At 55.7% G+C, this 21433-nt stretch overlaps 1 protein-coding gene across 11 annotated transcripts in view; it reads right to left on the bottom strand.

Annotated features, from left to right (window-relative positions):
* The window catches only part of AGAP1 (ArfGAP with GTPase domain, ankyrin repeat and PH domain 1), a 396133-nt gene that overhangs the window by 235780 nt on the left and 138920 nt on the right, over positions 1 to 21433 (bottom strand). For 6 of the 11 annotated variants that reach the window (XM_036420716.2, XM_036420719.2, XM_036420721.2 and 3 more), the window contains exons 3-7: positions 17869 to 17956; positions 17150 to 17161; positions 4464 to 4549; positions 2827 to 2968; positions 831 to 965 (exon numbers count right to left, since the gene is read on the bottom strand). In XM_036420716.2, the coding sequence (XP_036276609.1) occupies positions 831 to 965; positions 2827 to 2968; positions 4464 to 4549; positions 17150 to 17161; positions 17869 to 17956 (463 nt within the window). The remainder of the gene's footprint in view (positions 1 to 830; positions 966 to 2826; positions 2969 to 4463; positions 4550 to 17149; positions 17162 to 17868; positions 17957 to 21433) is intronic. The other 5 variants (XM_036420717.2, XM_036420718.2, XM_036420720.2 and 2 more) reach the window with 2 other exon arrangements.

Raw genomic sequence — 21433 nt, 5'->3', positions numbered from 1 at the left:
GGTGCAGGAGGCAGCTCGTCAATGACTCTCTCTCATCATTGATGTTTCTATTCCTCTCCCTTCCTCTCTCTGAAATCAATATTAAAAAGAAGAAAAAAAATATAGGACAAATGATGGGAACATCTTTCTCTCAGTCTTCAACCTTGAGTCAGCCACCTTGCCCCCGACCTTCTGGAACCTCCAGGCTACAGACCACCCTTCCCTCCTGCCATCCGCCCCTCTCCCACCTCACAAGTGCCTTACACTTATCTTGTGAGCGGTCACCCCCTCGGGGACCGCACGCTCCCTCCCGCAGAGGGAACAGCGTCCTCTCTGACCTGCGGCTGTCCCTGAAGGCAGGAGTTGGACAATGAACCAAGTCAAAGAGACAATTCCTACACGTCACACAGCCCCCACCCTGAGCCCGGGTGTGTGATTTTTTTTTTTTTTCTTTTTGCCCAAATTGGGACTCATTTCTTTCAGCTCATTCTCTTCAAAGACTGACATGAACTATCTAAACCTTTTAAAGAGATGGGCTTGAATTAGGAACGTGAACCACGGGCAGAAGAAACGGTCACGTGTAACTGTGACCACCGTGTAACAGTGACCATTGTGTAGATGTGGCCACCGTGTGCACAAATAACAGCTCGAGAAGCGTTCCATCCCCATGTGACACAGAACCGGCTGCAGGACTGCTGCAGAGGGGTTTGGTCCCATCCCCGGAGGCGGCACTCTGAGCAGCACAGACCGGCGTCATGGGAACTGGGAGCTCTGCCCGCCCCCGGGGCCCACATGTCAGAGGACCCTGCCGGCGTGGACGTGGGCCTACTGTGCGCGCGGCGGGGACTCACCGTCCTGGAAGACCCTCTCCACGTTCAGGCCGTACGTGGCGCACGTCTCGTAGTACGTGCACCGCTTCAGGTCGCTGGAGAGCTTCCGCGCCCGGCAGTCGTCGATGACGCGGGGGTTGGTGGAACTGATGGCATCTGGAACAGACAGACGCGGAAGGCGATACGGTGACCACACGGGGCGGCCATTCCTGCCACAGCCTCAGGCCACAGAGAAGCCAAGACCTGCGCCACACCTGCAGGGACGGGATTCTTTTCCGATCCTGGAGTTTTTAGAACACAGTCCACCCCCACAATCATCATCTCACACACACTAGACTAGTGGTCACTGGTTGAAGTCTGTTTCAGGGGATCCTGCGTCTGAAGTGGAGTAAAAGACTGCCCAGAAAGACCAAGAGACGGAGCAGGAGTTAAGGGCGGCCCCCGAGGAAAAGAGCTTACGCAGGGAGAACCCCAGGGCTGCAGCCTGCAGGTGGCCTGCTGATGCACAAAGCTCGTGCTGAAAGCATCCTGCACACCCAGCACAGCCCTCGGAGCCTCCGGGGGAGTCTGGTCACCCCAGTGCAGGCACTGACACCCCCGTTTACACAGCAGGCCCACGGGGGTAGCCAGGCCAGCTGGGGAGGGAGGCAGGAAGTAATAAAGATGAGGAATGAGACCAATGCAGGGCATTGCTGCTGGGAGCCGAGTGAGACGGGGTGGGGTGAGGATGAGGAGGGCAGGGAACTCCTTTTTGTCTTCCGAGATGTGCTGTCACTAACAGAAAGGGGCCTGGCCGCCTCCCCCCTCCCCCCCAGCACTGCAGGGCAATGCTCTCCCGTTTCCGTTCATTTGTAACTGCATCTTTTTATAGCTCCTGCTTCTCCCTCAGACCAATTTAATCTGCAAGCCTTCAAAACGGACCAGTTTAGCAAACGTCACAGTCCCCTCATCCAGAAGTGAGCATCCACATGCCCCAACTGTCCCAGAGAGAGGACCCATTCTCCAGTCTCCTCCCATGCCGACCGAGCCCCATAGCAGCCCGGGTACCCTGAAGGAAGGAACTTAACTCATCTTCTTCCACCCCCCAACCTCCAGCTGCTGGGGCTCAGACACTCCCCTCTGCTCCTGACACCGCGAACACTGACCTGTGAGGTAACACACCACTCATTTAATAGAACCTTTGGCCTCACTGAAAGCTCACCCACTCCCTGTCCAGTGAGCCTCCAGCAAAAAGGCACGTGGGTCTTCAACCCGACAATGCCCTCAGGCAGCTGGTGAGGCGAGGCCCACAGAGCCTGACTTTGCTCAGAAATACCCTGCGCACGCTGCAGGAAGGGGCACTTATTGGAAATGAATCGCTTCCTCTTTAAGGAGCTTTAAGCAGGATCTGCTTTAGGTGAGCTACTCACCCTAAAACGTTAAGAACTGTCAAGCCATCCAATATGCCAATTCTGTACATAACAGACCAAGGACTTTTCACTGGCATGCCCTGTTTCCTGTTGACCACTAGAGGGCACTCTATGCTAAAGAATCTCTCTTCCTATTTGGTTTTAGGTTAACTCTTCCCCCTCTGAAGGTTTTGCTTATTTGACCAACTGCCAATAAAAATATGCTTAAAAAAAAAAGAAAAGAGCAGGGCTAAGGTGTGCTCTCCATGAAATCTGTAAAAAGTGAGCCTTCAGCAGGAAATTATTTCTTCTTTAATCCACTTTGAAACTGCTCCACACCAAACACACAGATCATGAATCCGCTCATCGCTCCACTGCAGAAATCCTTATTGTTTTAAATATTTTTTTAGAGGTTAGAGAGAGAGGGAGCAGGAGAGAGAGAAACATCAACTGGCTGCCTCCTGCATGTCCCTACTGGGGATCAAACCCACAACCTGGGCATGTGCCTCGACCGGAAACCGAAACTGTGACCTTTTGGTACACGGGATGATGCTCAGCCAACCGAGTCCCAGCGGCCAGCGCCACTGCCCCAAAGCTTCAACCGCGACCTGCGCGCCAACGCCACTCACCCTGGGTCCCCACCAGCACCAGCGGGATCTCGCTCGTGCTCCGGTAGCTGGCCATCCGGCTGTAATAGTGGTAAACCGTCTGGAAGCTGATCTCATCCTCCAGGCTGAAGACAAATATGACAGCGTCCACCCACATGGCAAACTAGGGAGAGAAGAAGGGCAGGGGGCAGAGGAGTTGAGTGAGGAGATGCAGGGGGAGGAAGGGCTGGGTCTGCACCATGTCATCATCTTCAAATAATAAATACAAAATTAAGTGAGAACAAGACCTTAGGAACAAAGAATCCTGAGGCCTGAGGGCACCCCAGGATTGGACAGTCACCCCCTCCCTTCTCTACCTTGAGAGCATTTCCCTTTCCCTGTGTGAAAGGGGGTAGAGCAGGAGCACCTCAGTGCCTCAAGTTCCTGGGACCAGCCTCACCCCCAAAGACCTCAGGCGCCACTGTCTGGACCTCCCTGCAGAGGAAGTGCAGATCACGCCCCATTCTCTGCAGGTGTGTCCTGACTGCCCAGCACCAGCAGGTGGCGCTGTTCCAGGACATCCCACCAACTACCCCAAAGAGAGCAGTTTGCACACCACCCTCCGGGGCTGCTAGTGGCCACAGCCTCGGGAGTCCACCCACGCCGCCGTGGTCAGCGGGCAGACGATGTACACGCCGTGAAGCCACGGAAGGAACCCGTGCTCACACAGCAAACACAGCCTGGGGAAGGGAGCCCGGGGACGGCTTTCCCCCTTGAATACTCACGTACACGCTGCCCCCTTTTGTACAAAACTCTGGCCATAACTTCGAAAGGCTCCATGGGGATATCCCCCAAAGTAGAAACCTTTAGGGTCAGCTTCTAGGCTAAGGTTTCTGAAGGAAGCGTGACCTCATTTGAGGACTGGTCCCTGGGGAAACCGAGTGGACACATTCTCGTGGCCAGAGGCGAAGACGGAGACCTCAGGGGTCCCGGTCCTCCCCACCCCGGTGCCGGCGCCGCCAGCAGGCAGAACACCGGGGGCTGCGCCCTTTCACCAGGTCCGGCCTCGGGCGGCGCCCCGGGGCATCGGACGGGAATGCGCGGGCAGCCTCCCCGGGCACCTGGAGAGCTAGAGCTGACCCAGGCGGGCATTCCCCCCAGTGACCAGATTCGGCCCCCAGCATGTGCTCGGCTCATAAAGTATGTAAGTAAAACGCTACACTGGACGCGAAGTAAACGGGAGAAGGAGGCGTCCCACACACGCACGGGCTTTCTTATTTCTGTGACGCCCAGCGTTCAAAGAGCTTCCCGCCTGCACCAGGGTTGCCAGGGGCCTGACTCGGTGGGGGTGGCGGAGAGCACAGAAGTTCCCAGAGGTCAAACGACAGCGCCGCCAGGTTGGCACACAGTGTGCTCTGCCTCCCTTCTTAGCACCGCGGAGAGTGACCCCTGGCTGCACAGCCTGAGCCCCGCTCCGGGATCTGATCTGAAGGAAGAACAGAAATGAGTGCCTCAGAGGTGAGAAGAACCTCCATCGCAGAAGACATTCTCACGGGCCTCTCTGTCCCCTTCTCCTGAGCTCACCGGACAGATTTCTCAGTCCAGTTCCAACTCCCGGAATCAGAACGGCAGCCAGAAACAGGTGAAGGGCCAGTGAGCCACCGGCATGTAATACTCACCTGTGCCTCGGGGGGGCCCCCTTCATCTCTAATCAGCAGCAGATAGCTCTGTCCGTCAACAACAATCTCTTTCTTGAATCTGCCACCTGCCACACACACAGAACACCTCGTTATGCAAGAAAGACGGAGCGGGGAGCGCGCGGGGGGGGGGGGGGCAGGCGTGGGCTTCGCTTGTGGACAAATACACTCTGGGCTACCGCCCTGGAGGCAGCTCTGAGCCTCTAGGGGAGGCTTTCGATCTGCCTCCAGCAACCACCGGGTTTTGAACGAACTGAACTCAGGTTTAGGTGTTTATCATAAAGGACCCTCGTTCGTTTCTGCTGGAATGACGCGGGCCGAGGGGCTGGAGTCTGAGTGCAGGCTTTGTGCGTAAACCCAGGGCTCCTCGCCCGCCGGGGGCGCGGGTGCAGAGTTCGGGAGAGCGCGCTGAAATCGTCCTCCGCGCGCGCGTGCAGGGTGCCAAACAAACGAATCTGCGAGGCCTCCCGGGCGCCGCCTGCACCACGTGCGGACAAATCGGAGGGCCGAGGACCTGCATTCTCCTCAAGAGAAACCCAGTTCTTGGTGGGAACACAGAACATCACGGGGATGGTGCTTCGCAGTCACACTTCACGGGTGAGGGGTGCCGACTGTTACACACGGTTAGACAGCAGCTACTGACGGCAGCTCCGCACGCAGACAGCAGAGCAGCGGTGGACAGAGGGTTAGGGCTACGCGGGTTAGTGAGGAGCCTTGGGAACCCCTGCTGGGGGGAGGGGGTGGTGAGCCGAGGTGCACACACAGAAGTGGCAAGGGCTGTCCCTAACATCTGGGCCCCTTGAATGCCCAGGTGGGGGGCACGCCATTGCCACCAGCATCTCCCAGCACCGCCCCGGGCTGGGTTGCCAGGCGCCCCCCTGGACAGCGGGAGAACCGCCTCTCTGGGTCCCTGGTCCCTCTGCACCCCCCTTCTGAGCCTCCAAGCAAGTCCGCTCCAGGCGACCCTCGCCGGCTCTGGATTCTGTTTCTTTTTCTTTCTTTCTTTTTTTTAAACATTATTTTATTTTCTTGCATATTTTATCGATTTTTTACAGAGAGCAAGGGAGAAAGATAGAGAGCCAGAAACGTCGATGAGAGAGAAACATCGACAAGCTGCCTCCTGCACACCCCCTACCGGGGATGTGCCCGCAACCAATGTACATGCCCTTGACCGGAATCGAACCTGGGACCTTTCAGTCTGCAGACCGACGCTCTACCACTGAGCCAAACCGGTTTTGGCTGGATTCTGTTTCTGAGCGAGGAACACATCAGTCCTGCTGCACCTGCAGCTCCTTCCTTCCAGAAACTGCACCGAAACCCCAGGAACCGCACGCTGGAGAGCCAGCTGGCAGGCCCTCCCACCGACCCAGAGCCCGCGCCCAGGTCCTCTGCCGCCCGGGGCCACATTTCGCTCGGCCGGTGGCCCAATGAGGGTCCTTCCACCCCAGGGTCCAGGGTCTGTGGGGGGCTGGGCCACTCCAGCACCCGAGAGGCACACGCCTCCACTCCCACACACCTTGCCAGGCACCGCATGACAGAGAAAACACTTGCTCTCCTGGGGTTGGTTTGCTCAATAAGAAAAGCCAAAGACAACTTCCAGCATCCAGAGGAGGCACAGACCCTCAGGGTGCACTCCTTCCCTGTCACGGGGCAAGAATGCCCAGGGGAGTGGAATAAGGCACATCGGAGGGGTGGAGCAGACTGTCCGCACCTGGATGCAGACCAGCACCTGCGCAGACCGCCACATCGCTGCTGGCTCCTCGAGGGGAAAGGAGATGGCACGCCTCCTGGCTAGGCTGTTGTAACTACAGAATGAGCTACGAAGACCTGGCACAGGACAGAAGCCCCCACCCCACACCCCGGCGTCACAGCCACGAGACCCTGATGCTGGACCAGCTCTGCAAGGACCCTGGTGCTGCCCACTCCTAGCTCCTGGGCTTCTGGCCTCCAGGACTGAGAGGATACACTTACTACAATAGCATGTTTAGCGCCCCCAGCCGGTGGTACTTGGTCACAGCAGCCCCGGGGAAACTATACTCCAATTGATTACAAGTTTCTGCTCTCCCTCTATGCATTCACCAGGACGCGCTCTCATGCTCCCCCCGCCCCCCCCTCACCCTCTGTCTCTCTCTTTCTCTCCCCTTGTGGTTGCTATGGTCTCTGGCTTTGCAACCTTCCGCCAAGAACTTCAGACCTAAATTTCTTCGCCTCTCTAAAGAGAGGTCATTCTTTTTTTCTTTTTCTTCTTTTAACATCTGTAAGGCCCCTTCCAATTCTAAAAGCACCTCTTTACCACCCTCCCTGAAAGATACAGCGTATCTTTTCAATATTTTACACTCACAGACATTAGCCACTTGCAAATGGCTTGTATAATTTTTTTCAGGAAGGGAGGGAGGGAGAAAGGGAAGGAGGGAGGGAGGGGAGGGGAGGGGAGGGGAGGGGAGGGGAGGGGAGGGGAGGGGAGGGGAGGGGAGGGAGGGAGGGGAGGGGAGGGGAGGAAAGGAAATACTCATATGCATTTGCCATGAACCCCAAGGTTCAGTAATTAGGTAAAACTCAGCTGGTGCTTCAGCACCCAGGCTGTGGGGCAGTAAGAATGTGAGCAGGAAAAGCTACTGCTGTGACAGGTGAGACTGCAGCCGGCTCCCCTGAACGTGGCAGCTGGGCGCTGGAGGAACATGGTCTCGCCAGAGAGGGAGAGAACTTACAAGCTCAGAGCCACAGAGGGGGAGTCTCCGGGGAGCCGGCAGGCGCCAGGCGGCCCTCCGCAGGCAGGGCACCACTGCCGGCATTTTTAACTCAAGCCCTGGTCTCACCCAGCCCACCGATCACTTCCACCAGCGGAAGTGATCTTAGAGGGCACCACGCGACCTGACGTGCAGTTTCGTTTTTGAGGCAGATCTGACACCTGCCTGTTTATAACCCAGGCTCCAGGTGCCTCCCTGCCGGCTCTTGCGCTGGACGTTGTATTCCCGGCATACAGGCGCAGCCGGGCCCAGGCCCACCCTGTTACATCATGGCGTTCCACTGCTCCGACGGCCACATACCACTGCCTGAGACTAAGTGGCTTCAGGGCCCGTGCGTTAGAAAGCGTCCCCCTGACCTCCGCTCCAGCAGACGCCGGCACGTCTGGCTCACACACCTGCGTGCAGGTGGGCAGGGAGCGAGGCCGGTGATGGCATCTCGGTGAGAAGGGACAAGGGAGGCCCCTTTCACTGAGGTTAATCCTGCCGGAGGCGCGGTGAGGTCACCGGGGGCGAGCAGGCAGAGGAGAGTGCTGGACAGAACCGAGCTGCCCTGGACCGCGGAGGCCGCTCGCTCGCCTCCCTGAGAACCGAGCGCCCTGTCTGAACCCCACCTCACGCTCAGAGTGCTGCATTTCTGCTTCACCCAGAGGCAAGCTGTCGGGGTTCCCAGAAGACTGCCCTGCTCACCCTGGATGCCCCTGAGCTCGCCTGTGACGTGAGCCTGGTCTGCATTTCTTCCCCACGTGGGTGACGGGTGAAACCGGACACACCACCAAGAAGGGGGCTGCGGACACACGTGTGCCGTGACCACACACAGGAAGGACAGAAACCTCGTTTAGAAAGGCTTACATTGAGGGTGTGCCTTACAATCTGCCGTAACCAATTACCCTAAAAGTTCCAGGGTTACTGTCCAGGGAGCCGGTGTGGAGGCTGGGAGGCTGGAGGGAAGGGCGCGGCGGGTCCCCAGCCCCCGGAGCTTGCGGCAGACGGCAGAGCTGCACGGAGCCCTGTCGGAGGGGCGTCTGCAAGGAGGCACCGGCGCCCCATCTGTGTTGTCATTCTGCTTTCGGGGGGGGAAGGAGCAGACGGAATTTTCCTATTCCAAAGAGGGGGAGAGCTTGGAGTAAACACTGCCACAGACGTTTGACATTTCTGCTTCTACCGTTCTGGCTAATTGGACTGAAAGCTACGAACGTATCATGAACGTTCTGCAAGCAACAGAGAGGGATGTGATAACAGCGAGCCTTCGCTAGTTTGCATTTCTTCCCCGTCACCCGGGCTGCCATCCCCTCCCGGATCTCGCGGGCAGACCACACAGACCGAGGACTCAAGCCGAGGTCCGGGCCCCTCGCAGCCGGGAAGGGCAGGTCCACCCACGCGCACTGCCGCTGCCTCGGCTCCTGTGCTCCCTGCACAGCCCAGCCCGGCTGGAGCCCCACGGCCTGCCCGCGGCCGCCCAGCGCCCCGAGGGTGACCTGGAGAACACAGGGCCCGTCTTTTCCCTCCTCCACTCAGCTCAGCAGCGGGCTGGCGGCCTCCAGCTCCTAGCTCGCCCTGTGCTTAGGGAAGAATAAAGAAATTCACCCGCCTGTCACTTTACTGCACTTTTGTAACCATTCAACTTTACTTTTCCATGCAAAAACAAGGAATGAAAATCTGCCTTGCTTTTCAAACTCTAGTACTATTTCCCTTTTCCATAAAAATGGGAGGAGCATCCTTCTAGCCTCTCTCTGACCAGATGGGGTCAACCAGCCGCGGTCCTTCCCTCAGGTGCACACAGGCCTCGGCACTGAGTCTCCTACCTCACAGGTCAGATTCCCGTCCACGAAAACATTTCCAACGTTTGCCTAGAACGTTCTTCTTCCTGACTCAGCCCCATGGTGAAATAGCAAGAATGCCTGCAAAATGCATCGCTTCCTAATTGTTTCAGATAAGTGGAATGAGAGGGCTACATTGAAAAGAACCAAGAATCTCTTTCATTTCTCTAAGAGAATATTAAAAAATCTTAATTACAAATGTGCCAGAAATTTTTTTAAAAAAAATTAATTTTACTCTTTCAGCTTTGACAAATACACTGAAATGGTAACTGATGAACACTGAGATTCTGGAGACAGTTCGTTTGGTGACATTTAAGAGAAATGTTGGGCCGCATGTTATTTTTACCCCGGGGGGGAAATTTTATTGCTAACATTTTAGTGTATAAAACTTAACTGAATCAGGTTTCAATTCCTCTGCCAATTTTTTTTTTTTTTAATCTTACATTGATTTTTTTTTTTAAGTGACTCCATAAGCTACACTCACAGGAGGGATCTAATGTGTGGTGACTGCTATGTGGTGGCGTGGGGACTTCCTGAGCAGGCCAGGGTCTCCGAGGGCTTCATTAACCCCCATCTAAGCAAAGCATAAAGGAGATGGGGAAGGAAGGAAGAAACGGCATCATCCACCGAGAAAGGGGGTGCAGCTTCCCAAAAGGAAGGCAGCAAACTCTGGCCTGAGAAAGAGAGGAGGAGTCCAGAGCTGGTGCACGGGCGCCTAGTCTCACAGCCACACAGCCCCCCGTGTGGAGGGAAGAAACTAAGTTGTCCAGCAGACAGCACAGGGAGGGCACACGGAGGCATTTTAAATGTAACTCAGGAAGCAACGCCCAGCCCCAGGTGTGTGGCCCAAGCACCCCCCAGCAGGTGACTGACAGCTGGCAAAGGGGAATGTGGGCAGAGTGGCCCATCCCTCCTCCTCCAGCCCCTCCTCCTGCACAGGAAACCGGATGTTGGGGAGCTCCCCACACCCCATGTCTGACAGGGACTGAGGGAGAGAAACCATCCCTTCCCGGCAGCCACCCTGAGGTGCCGGTGGCCCCAGACCGTGTGGGTGACCCTGAGCGGTGCTCGTGTCCCTGAGCAGAGCCGAGAAGCATCCGTCTCAGCAGAGGCCTGGGCTGACGCCCGAGGAGGAGGAAGCTGGAGAAATGGGAGGACATCGTGCACAGAACTAAGGAGGGAATGGGGGTGCAGGGGGTGATAGGAGGTCAGTGGGGGGAAGACGGGTGGGAGGGAGCCAGCAGAACAACCAATGGAGAGGAAAACAAAGCCCACAAGGCAGAAGGAAACCCCTTCGAGTGCTCCCTCCCGAACTGCACTTAAGGAAGGGCATTCAGAAAGGCAAGGAGTCCAGGGATGAGAGCTTGAAACCACAGGAGATGGAAAACTCTAGAACTAAGGAGGAAACTGAGGGTCCTTATGACTTTGATTCACTTTGGCTTTGAATCCTAGCTTTGGGAATTCTCTCAACCCCCTCAGAGACCTAGCCCCCCACTCCGATACCCAGCAACCACCGGGGCAGCAGAGGACAGCACCAGACCTGACTGATGTCCCAGGTCAGACCTCCGCAGGCCAAGGATCACACCTTCTCCTGAGTTCTGTTCCAGCTCCTGAGCCCTCAGGTGGAATGACCCTCTGGCTACTTTCCCACAAAACCAGACAGAGGGGCCTGGGAGCGTCCTCAGACCTGAAGAAATAACTCATAACGCCCTCGCCTCCCACGGTCAGCTCCCAGCACCCCCTGGATCCCTAACCCTGGAGCCTGGTGCCTTTGCCCACAGAATCCATCCCCTACGCGCCATTGGATGCCGGGCTTTGGCGCATCAGCTCCCACTCTCCTGGGTGGCACCGTTCCCAATAAAACGGCCAAGGTTTCTCACCGTGGTTCTCCGTGTCTCTCTCGTGTTTGGCTCCGCAGCACCGGTGGCTGGGCCCTTTCTGCTCCACAACAAGGACTGAACCCACTTTGCAAGGAAGAAATAAAATGTGGAAAAGGAACAGAGGAGACACTGCTAGAAACTGAGTTTCTAACACGGAGAAATGGCTTGAAACAAACACAGCGAGATGAAAAAGACAAAAAATAAAGTATTTAGAGAGCAGTCAACTCCCAGGAAGACAGAAAAACGTACCTCGCGAAAGGATAGATGGCATTTCTGCCAACAAACGCCCAACAAAAGAACTGACAGACTCCTCAGAGAGAAAGGAAAAGGCATTTTCCTAAAAGGCAGAAAGATCTGAATCTGCCGATCACACGCCTTCCAGGGAAGAGCCACCGGTCCTGCATCGCTTTAGCGGCAAGGAAGCGGGGCCCTGGTGACAGATGCAATGCTGCCGGCCCAGGGCACCTTCCCTCCCAGCCCTGAGCGGGCTCCAGCCGTGTCTGGGAGGCCTGTCCCCACAGGACGCGGGGATTTTGAAAACAGCTGCACAAGTGTTTCTGAACCTGTATCGCAGGAACGACCAGCGTGCCCCGGCAAGTGTGTTACACACTCACTGAGAGACGAGCACGTGGGTGTGGCAGAGTCCTGCACACGCTGTGGAAACCGGAACCCACCTTCCGGGAACCTGGGAGGCTGGCAGCTCCACGCTGACCGTTCGAACCTCAGACACGGCACAGACCAGCACCCGGACACATCCCGCCTTCTCACGAGTGACAAGCAGGTGTCTGTGTAATGACGGCTATGGGCGTGCGCCATGTCCGGGCAGCAACCACAGGCACCGCGGGGACACGTCCCCGTGCAGCGACTGCTCGCCCGGACGTGCAGAGCTCCTCTGGGAAAACCCTTACAGAACGAGGGCTCTGTTATTGATTCTTCCATGTTCTCTCCTTACCTGACAGTAATAATTAGTCTTAGCATCTCACATTTCATTTTCCCCTAAAACTTTTCCCAAATAGTGGACATTGGGGTTTCCCCTTAACTGTCCCCAGTCACTCCGCAGGGAGAACTTCCCGGGCTTCTCCCATCTGGGAAGGACACTGGCGTCTGCTCCCTCCTCTCCACTCCGCTCCGCGTGAAAGACCCAGCTTTCACTGCTTGCCTGCACCCTTTTGACTCTCTCAGTCTGTGATATTTGTCAAATGAGTGGTGCAGGGCTGAGATTCCCAGCTGTAGGGTAGTGTTTTCCTTTTTTGGTGTGTTTGTGTGTGTGTTTGTGTGTGAGTGGGTGTGTGTGTGTGAGTGTGTGTGTGTTTGTGTGTGAGTGTTTTTGTGTGTGAGTGTGTGTGTGTGTGTTTGTGTGTGAGTGTTTTTGTGTGTGAGTGTGTGTGAGTGTGTTTCTGTGTGAGTGTTTTTGTGTGTGAGTGTGTATGTGTGTGTTTGTGTGTGTGTGTGTTTTTGTGTGTGAGTGTGTGTATGTGTGTGTGTGTTTGTGTGTGAGTGGGTGTGTGTTTGTGTGTGAGTGTTTTTGTGTGTGAGTGTGTGTGTGTGTGTTTGCGTGTGAGTGTGTTTGTGTGTGAGTGTGTGTGAGTGTGTTTGTGTGTGAGTGTGTATGTTTGTGTGTGTGTGTTTGTGTGTGAGTGTGAGTGTGTGTGTGTGTGTTTGTGTGTGAGTGTGTGTGTATGTGTGTGTGTGTGTGTTTGTGTGTGAGTGTGTGTGTGTGTGTGTGTGTGTGTGTGTTTTGGGGGGGGCACATAGGAAGCTCCAAGTGCTGCCTCCTCTGTGTGGTCACTGCTGGAAGGAATCGGAATGAGAGGGACAGGTCACTGTGGGATGAAGGACCGCCTCCTGGAGGTGAGAGGAGGTGCCACCGCAGCCTTCACGCTGGCACGTCCCTGCTCCCAGGCTCTCAGCCAGGCACCTGCTGGCCTCGGGCCTAGGCAGCTTCGGGGCTGCCAGGGCCTGGGAGAGAGGTTTCTGCTCACAAATGTGAGCTGGTGAAGAGCCTCCGAGAAGCTGAAGAGCCATTCACTGCGGAAGGAATCCTGCTGGGTCCAGCTCACAGGGCCAGGAACGTCAGGGACGACCGCTCCTCGGTCAGACCTGGCGAAAGGCCCTCCGCAAAGCCTTCCTGTGGCCCCGGCTGCAGCAGCGACCCCACTGACCTCGCTCCGGGCCTCGCTCCGGGCCTCGCTCCGGGCCTCGCCCACCACGCCCACACCGGGGAGGGTTTGCTCCAGAACTGAATGAAGACGTTTCTCGACCGGTCTGACTTCATCCTGGCACTTTACCCACTTCACAGCCCAGGGCTCCTTGCAAAAATGGCCGACAGCAGTTAACTCTATAACCACAGGAAGGAAGCTCTACGGACATTCTTAAGTTTGTCACTACCAACCTTAAACCTTCCGCTCAACCCACCAGGGAGCAAGTGGGCCCTCCCCCTTCCCCACCCACAGGGAGGCAGCGGCTGGAGCTCTGCCAGAAGAGGAACTACAGAGAGATGTTCCTGGGACAGGGACACAGCCTCCTGGCCTGCCGGGGCGAAGTGTCTCAGGGGGGTCCTGGTTCAAATTCCCGTTCCTCTTTCGAGGGAGAGAGTTAGAAGCTGAGTGGCTGGAACAGGGTGAATATTAAGCACGTGAGGTAGAAACTCGGATTACATGCCAAACGCCACTCACAATTCTAATTAGCAGCCACGAATAGGGGACTAATGGCCAAGGAGTGAGTGGCAGCTGTGAAATCCCATCAGAGGCGTGAAGGTCACATGTAAAGGAACCAAGTGCGTGCGACCTTCAGGGGACCAGCAGTGAGAGGGCAGCAAGGCCTGGCCACCGAGAGGTAACGGGGCAACGCCACAGTGGTGAGAGCAGCTTGTCCGAACTCTGCACGCGTATGGTGAGCACGCAGTGCGGGTTGAATTTTATCACAAAAAAGTTCCGTTCCGGTCCAAACCCCTGATGTAACCTTACTTAGAAACAGGGTCTGCAGATGGGACCAAGTTAAGATGATGTCCTATTCGAGGAGGGTGGCCCTACCTCGAGGGCTGGTGTCCTGGTGAGAAGGGGGACATTTGGACACAGACACAAGGCCCCCTGGTGACTGAGGCCGAGACTGGAGTGAGGTGCGTACACACCAAGGGCACCGAGAGATGCTGGCACCCGGGAAGCGAGGAGAAAGACACGGAATGGATTCTCCCTCAGAGCCTGGGAGGACCAACCCCGTCCACCTGCACGGAGACCCCCGGCCCCACCGCCGTGAGGGAACACTTCCCGTCGTTTTAAGCCGCTGGTTTGTGGTCATTTGTTGTGGCAGCTCCAGGACTCCATCTGCACACACGTGTGTGTGTGTGTGTGTCTCTCTCTCTCTCTTTCACACACACACACACACACACACACACACACAATTAAAAATACACTTGCCTATACAAAAACTTTACTCTTTAGATTACATTCATGGAGTCAAAAGCTCCCTACTGAGTTACCTACTTTTGCCTTGTTAATTCACTAGTTAAAAAAAACACACTTAACTTTTAAACCTGTTTTCATTTAAACTGTATCTTTAAGATGACCAGAATTGTGTGAATGAGCTCTCTTTGCCACGGGACTAAAATACCAACCAAAATCACACAACTAAAACACAGCAAATGTTATCCCCCAAGATCCCACTAAACTCTATCTGATGCGAGTGTGCTCCGGCGGAGGTGGGCAGTCACGAGAGAGAGCACGGAAACAGGGAGGCCCTCACCGCCCCTCCCAGCAATCTACAAGGCCTGGTTCGGGTCAGAGGAACGCTAGGGCATTTACACGTTAATTCAATCAGAAGGACGGCCCAGTGCAGACGTGAGAAGCCACAGGGAGCTCCGAAGAGCTATGTGGACAGACGGGTCACACAGTCCCACCACCAGCAACACGTTTTTCATTTAGAGTCGCTGCCCACGTGTGGCTGGAGGCAGGTGACCGCCCCTGCAGTTAGAAGAGGGAGGAGCATCTGTTAGGAGGTAGTAAAACACCAGGAAATGGAAAGGTCTCCCAGCTCCAAGCCCAGGCCCCTTGGCCTGGTGCTGGCAACACACCATCAGCTGTGGTCTAACCTGACCCTTGGCCTCCACGGGCAGACCTGCCGACTCACGGCTGGGGCTGGGGCTGAGCCACAATGGGCTTCTACCTCCTGTATCCTCGGGGGGAGGAGGTCAGAGGGAGGGGGAAAAGAGGATGCCACAGCTCCAATGCTCTCCATTAACCTGTGCAGACCCAGCCCATTCCACTCCGGAACATTCTGCATGCAGCTTCCCAGTAGAGCACGCAAGGGCACTGGGCCACAGGAATGCCCTCGACAAGAATGGCAACCGCGGGGCAGTTACAGGCTCCCTGGCAGTGAAAGAGAGCTTCCATGGTGAGAAAGGGAGAAATCAAGGCTTTTCTCATTCATTTTCTTCCTGAAACAGCCATGGTCCCTTCCTGCTGCCACTGGGAGTCCCACCGGGGGCCCAGGGACAGGCTGTGGGAGAGTTTCCTGGTCTCCACAGACACAGCCACCGGCCTGGTTCAGGCAGGTGCAGGTGGCCAGGCTCTGAGACACAGGGGTTCAGGGGCTAAGGGGCTTCCAGCACAAGACAGCACCCAGAGGCTCCGATGCACGTCCACCTGGGTGGGTGGGTGCTGCTCCGAGCTCCCAGCACCCCCACACCCTTGACCTGGGGTCAGACAGTGAGAGGCCCGGCGGCCTGGTGCTGGGTGAGCTCCTGAGGTGGAGGGAGAAGACGGGGGACTGTCCTCCTCCTGACGCAGGGGCCTCAGGCGCGGGCCAGAGGGAAGAGATGTTTCCACCGCGCAGCTGAGGAAGGAATGTCCTTGCGTGTACAAGCGCACTCAGCTCCACCCTCTGAAATCTGTTTATAAAACTACATGCGATACCATGAAATCCAGTAGAGCACATGTGTCAAACACAAGGCCCGCGGGCCAAATCCGTCCCGCCAGGCCTTGCAATGTGGCCCGCACCGCGCTGTCATCACTGCACTCCGCTGCGTTTCCATCACAATGACAGTTTATGACTGTTCAGTAAACCATTCGGCCCGTGATTTAGGCTGGATTTTAGATTTTGGCCCCTTCTCTGATTGAGTTCGACACCCCTACAGTAGAGTAAAAGATGTTACTTAAAAAAAAAAAAAGAATCTGGGCTATTAGGGGCCATAGTTTGGGTACGATTTTTACTTTTAACGAATGGACATTCAAGAGAAATGCCTTCATGCTAATAAAAACACAAGGCAGTTGCAAAGACATCACAGTCAGGCCCAAATGTGACAGAACAAACTGTGACCGTGCACAGGGACAAGAGCGCAGCCACAGCAAAGACAACACAGGGAGAGGGAGAGGCGTTCCTGAGTGAGAAGGCCGGAGACTCCGGTACCAGCCACGGTGCCAGCCAGGCAGACACCAGCGCCTAATGAGAGCAGCCAGAGCACCCCAGGGGCAGGGCTCGCACCCGAGTGCCTGGGGGCTGTGGGGGGCGGTGCAGGCAGCTTTACATGGAGAGGTGATCATTACGCCTGCTGTCAGGTGACCCAGACCCTGAGCGGCTGGGGTCCCCAACCTATACAGTAGCTACACCTGAGGAACCAGTGACCCTCAGTCTAGAAAAACCAAAGCCACACTCAGACACAAAGGAACAAACACGGGAGCCAGACCAGGTGCAAACCTCAGGCCTCAGAAAGCCTCCCTGAGCTCTTGCAGCCATGCACCTGCACACACTGTCCACCAGGGGCCACGGGTCTGTGCACGGATTCCCACCCTCAAGCCTCCGAGTTCCTCCCCGGCCTTTCTCAATCATCCTCTCCGTCTGATTCATGCAAAAAGCTGGCCTCTCCCTGGGGACCATCAAGGGGCATTCTTGTGCTTGTAAAGTTCCCCAAATGAAGGGCAGAGCCCCGGGCACAGGTGGCCACAGAATCCGCCCCTCCGCGCTCTCCGAAGGTTCCACAGGCCCCAGGACAGGAGTTAGACACTAAACAGGTGTTACAGGGAACACAGGAAGCTAGACTACTGCTAACAACACATCTAAGGGACGCGACAGGTGAAATGGTCAACTTAAAAAAAAAAAAAAAAAAAAGGCAAAATCAAAGGCAACGGGATGGAGCACAGGACAAGGAGGGGAGGGAACGCTACAGGACACAGCCGCCTCTCCTCTCTCCAAACAAGACAAGCGCTACCATGAAGAAAGGGCATAGTTACCTGCATCCATATCTGCAAAGAATGGAACAGCCAGTAAGAAAAAGAAGGAACCAGAAATTCAGTGTCTCAGAGTTGGATTTGACAAGGTTATACGGAGAGAAAATATAATTTAGAAAAACTGCCTGTGGGCTAGGCCTGGCGTAGGGACACAGGGGCTGCTGGGCTCATAACAGCATTTTATTTACAGCAGAACATAAAATAATATGGATATGCTTCATCAGAAGAAGAAAAAGCCTAATGGCGAACAAAACATCTTATTCTCATGTAAAATGACCGTTACATGTTTATCACACGCTATAAAGGGGGAACATACTCCAACAGGTGGTGGTGGCATCTGAATGCCTCATATCTATGACTACATCCCAGGATGTGCACAGTATGGATAAACCCAGCATCCCGGTCGGAGAGACGGCCGGGCAGTATTTAAGGGAGTGAAGCTGGACTGACGTTTGGAAAGGACAGGACTATTGGGGAAGAAATCAATTCAAGAGTATTTCATGGTTCTACTCTTGCTCCGAATGCCACAGAGACTATAGTGGGTCAGCGACCAATACTGGAGAGGACACAATATACCTAAGGACTTCTATGGCTTGGTGCTCTATGACTTTCTGGACCAGTGACACATCCAAGTAAGGATTCAGGGTATGATTTAGGGTCTGCTACGGAACACTGACAAGCTGAGCACGCCTGAGCTGGAGCCTGCCGGCCAGGCCGCGTACCTTCGGGAGACTCCTCCTGGACGTAGGTGCCGGTCAGGTAGCGGTGCACCAGGGCTGACTTGCCGCTGGCCAGATTGCCCACGATTCCCTGAAACAAAGCAACGGACGGAGGTTAAGGACCAGGGCGTCAGTCTGTTCGGCAATCTACCCTGTTTCCCCGAAAATAAGACAGTGTCTTATATTAATTTTTTTCTCCCAAAGTTGCACTAGGTCTTATTTTCAGGGGATGTCTTATCTTTCCATGCGCTAGGTCTTATTTTCGGAGGATGTCTTATTTTCAGGGAAACACGGTACAAGCGGAGGGAGTTGAAAGGTGCAGTGCGGTGACACACAATCACAACCGCACACAGGCTGCAAAGGGCAGAGATGGGCTCAGGGACATTCCTGCTGGAGGAGAGGGACTGGCTCCCTCGTCAGCACCCCCCTCTCACCGCCTCGCCAGCCCTAGGAGCATGGACACCACCCCACACCTGCGGCTGAGGTGCTCTCCTGCACACCATGTGCGGTGGGTCCCCCAGAAAAGGGTGTGAGTTAGGGCGCTGTGCACTTTGAACTGTGAACCCTCCGCGCCCGAGTAGGAACGCTGAGGACCATGGTGGCGTGCAGAGCACTGGGGATGAGGAGGACATTCTGGTACATTCCATCACCAAGGAAGTACACGGTTACCTGCACCCGATTTGGAGGTAAGAGTTTGGAGCTGGGTCCGACTAAGTGAAATGAGCTACAGGGGTTATTGACGATGTGGGGGCCGGGGTGGGGGACGGAGGGACGCGGTTGGTACCAGGCAGAGGACAAAAGCAAGCATGCTTCTCTGGAACGGGTGCGGCTGCAGCCCAGGCGTTCTCACTCACTTCACAAGCCTGGGACCTGCCTGCCCACTGCCTGCAGGCCGGAGCCCACGCTCCAGGAGCAGCAAACAGTCTCCCTCTGGAAGCTTGCATGCCCATCTGCAGACACACAGGCCAGCAGCAGAACCGTGGCCCTCCCACCTCTTCACCTGACCAGTTTGGGATGGTCTTCCTGCTCTTCCTCTGCACAGCTGGGGGTGTCCGTGGCTCGGTCCCCCACCACACCCAGGTCCCCGAAGACCAAGAACTATGCCTCTGGATACTGGCAAGGACACCAACTCCCCAACTCCACATCCCTCCACTTACCAGTTTCTGGCCCCAACAAAGTGCCTGGTAAATGTGGGATGGATGGAGGAGGAATGGAGAGAGGGATGGAGGGAGGAAGAAAGGGATAAAGAGATGGATGGAGGGATAGATGAAGGGATGGATGGATGAAGGGAAGGAGAAATGGATAAGTGAATGGAGGGATGGATGGAAGGAGGGAAGGAAGGAGGGAGGGAGGGTAGGACAGTTGGATGGGTGGATGGATGGGTGGATGGAAGAAAGGAAGGACAGATGGAAGGAAAAGAGAATGGCTGGTGAAGAGAACGGATGATGAAGCCAATAACTAGAAGAACACACACAGGAGGAAACACTTGGCATGAAACTGTGGAAAAGAAGTTAAAATCCGGCCTTTCTGTTTCCTGTCACCCATCCTGCACTCCCCAGTTACAGCCCTTTAGCTCTCACCTTCCCCAGCTCCCAAGCTGCACCCCCAGACACCCAGACCTTCCCACATCCACAGCTGCCCGAAACAGTCCTCCCGCTCCGCCAGCAAGCCGTTCAGATGTCACCCCTTCCGGGAAGCCTTTCTAAAGCCACAGCCTCAGGGAGCAGGGCTCCCCATGCTCCTCCGTGCCTCCTCCCATGCTCTGTGGGACTCCCCTCTTTCCCTCCCCAGCTCCTCAACCCCAGCATGAGGTCTGACTCCCCAGGACTGACCACTCCCTCAGGGCAGGACCATGTCTCCTTTGTCCCTGGTTCTCTGCCTCCCAGCAACACTGGCTGAATGAGTGAATAAAAGAATGAACGAGTGAATGAGTGGCCCAACACTAGTGAGCACAAATGAGCTCCTCTTTCTGTGGCTGAAAGCCAGGCTTCGCAGAAGAGCCTAAATAAAGCTGTCTCCTTCCTGCTTTCTTACGTCTTCCTTTCACCTGAGGCCTCTATAATCCGAGAATTTCTACCTATTAATTATTCTTCTGCTCGAGGGCACCTGCTGTTTGTCAGCTTCACGCTGAGAAAATTTAGAACAGCGTGCCACAGAATTAAATTTTTAATTAAGATCAGAGTGCCTCTTTCCCGAGGAGGAAAACGCTCAGAATCAAACGCCGTGTGAGCCGGTGCTTTCTGCACGTGGGAACGGCCCTTCCTTCCTACGTGCCCACGACATACCAAGAACCGGCTGGCCCACCGGGAGGAACCACTCGGTCAGTCCAGGGGGCGTGGGAGGTGTTCGTGGGTGTGAATGGCCATCTCATAGACCTACAGTCACCACCCAGGCGTTGCCCTAACCCAGGGGTCCTCAAACTTTTTAAAGTGGGGGCCAGATCACGGTCCCTCAGAGAGCTGGAGGGCCGGACTATATGAACTACTAATTCCTACTGTAACACCTCGGCTGCGCTCACTGCCCAAAAAACCTGGTGGGCTTGGATCAGACTCCTCTGCGGGCCGCATGTGGCCCGAGGGCCGTAGTTTGAAGACGCCTGCACCTGAAACACTGCAGGAACCAGCAGCCAACCGTGGGGAGGAAAAGAAGGCTGAAGGACAAGGCTTTCTCAGGGCAGAGTTGCCCTGGGCCCGGGAACCGCTGCAAGTGCAACGGGTGTGTGTGTGTGTGTGTGTGTGTGTGTGTGTGTGTGCAGGTAGCCCCCGGGCCTGCAGGCTCCTTGGGGGACAGTGTCTTGGCTATGACAGACCTGCCAACCTGGGGTGGCCGGGTTGACCAGGAGCCCTCAGGATGCCACGCTCCACATCGCCGTGCACGAGGGAAAGAGAGCACCGTCTCCCACATCGACTTACCTGCCTCCCAAACTCCACCCCCCACCTGCTGCACACGAGGTCTGCTGAAAGGAAATCTAGGCTCTTAGTAAAAACCCCAGCTTGGAATTCAATGAAAACACAGAAGCCAGCCGGGACTAGAAGCTGATGAACACGCCCTTCTACAGGCAAGACGTCCACGCTGGCTTCCCTCTTTCCGCCCGGACAAGAGCACCAAGCCTGCGCCTGGCATGCAGGGACCCTCTGGTGCAATGTCATTGACTGTCTAACCCCCAACCAACCTCAGGACACAGCATGGTACTGCCACTCGTGAAAACAGAGCCAACACTGAGCTGTTTTCTCTGACTGACTCCGGAAGATGGATTGCAAAATGTTACATAAAGAGTCCGTCTGAGGCTTGCTATTGTGTCATTTCGTTCTGTTTGTGCAGCAGAGGCAGGGGTTCCGAAGGCGCTGACCTAAGGGGCCACCTGTCTTGGGGTGTGGGCCCAGGCAGGAGACAATCGCAGCCCTGTGGGTGCACAGAGGCTGCCCCGAACAAAGGAGCACTCTCTGTAGATGCTGAAACTCCTTAGCACAAAAGGGATCTGCCCAGGACGCCTGAGAAGACGAACTGCCTGCAGCCTCCACCAGGGGGCGCCCGCCAGGAGCAGAGCCAGCCTTCCACTGGGGTCAGG

Source organism: Pipistrellus kuhlii, unplaced genomic scaffold, assembly GCF_014108245.1.
Source record: "Pipistrellus kuhlii isolate mPipKuh1 unplaced genomic scaffold, mPipKuh1.p scaffold_m20_p_7, whole genome shotgun sequence".
In the NCBI taxonomy this organism is placed as follows: domain Eukaryota; kingdom Metazoa; phylum Chordata; class Mammalia; order Chiroptera; family Vespertilionidae; genus Pipistrellus; species Pipistrellus kuhlii.
Note: the sequence above shows the minus strand (reverse complement) of the source record. Positions and strands in the feature narration are given on the sequence as shown.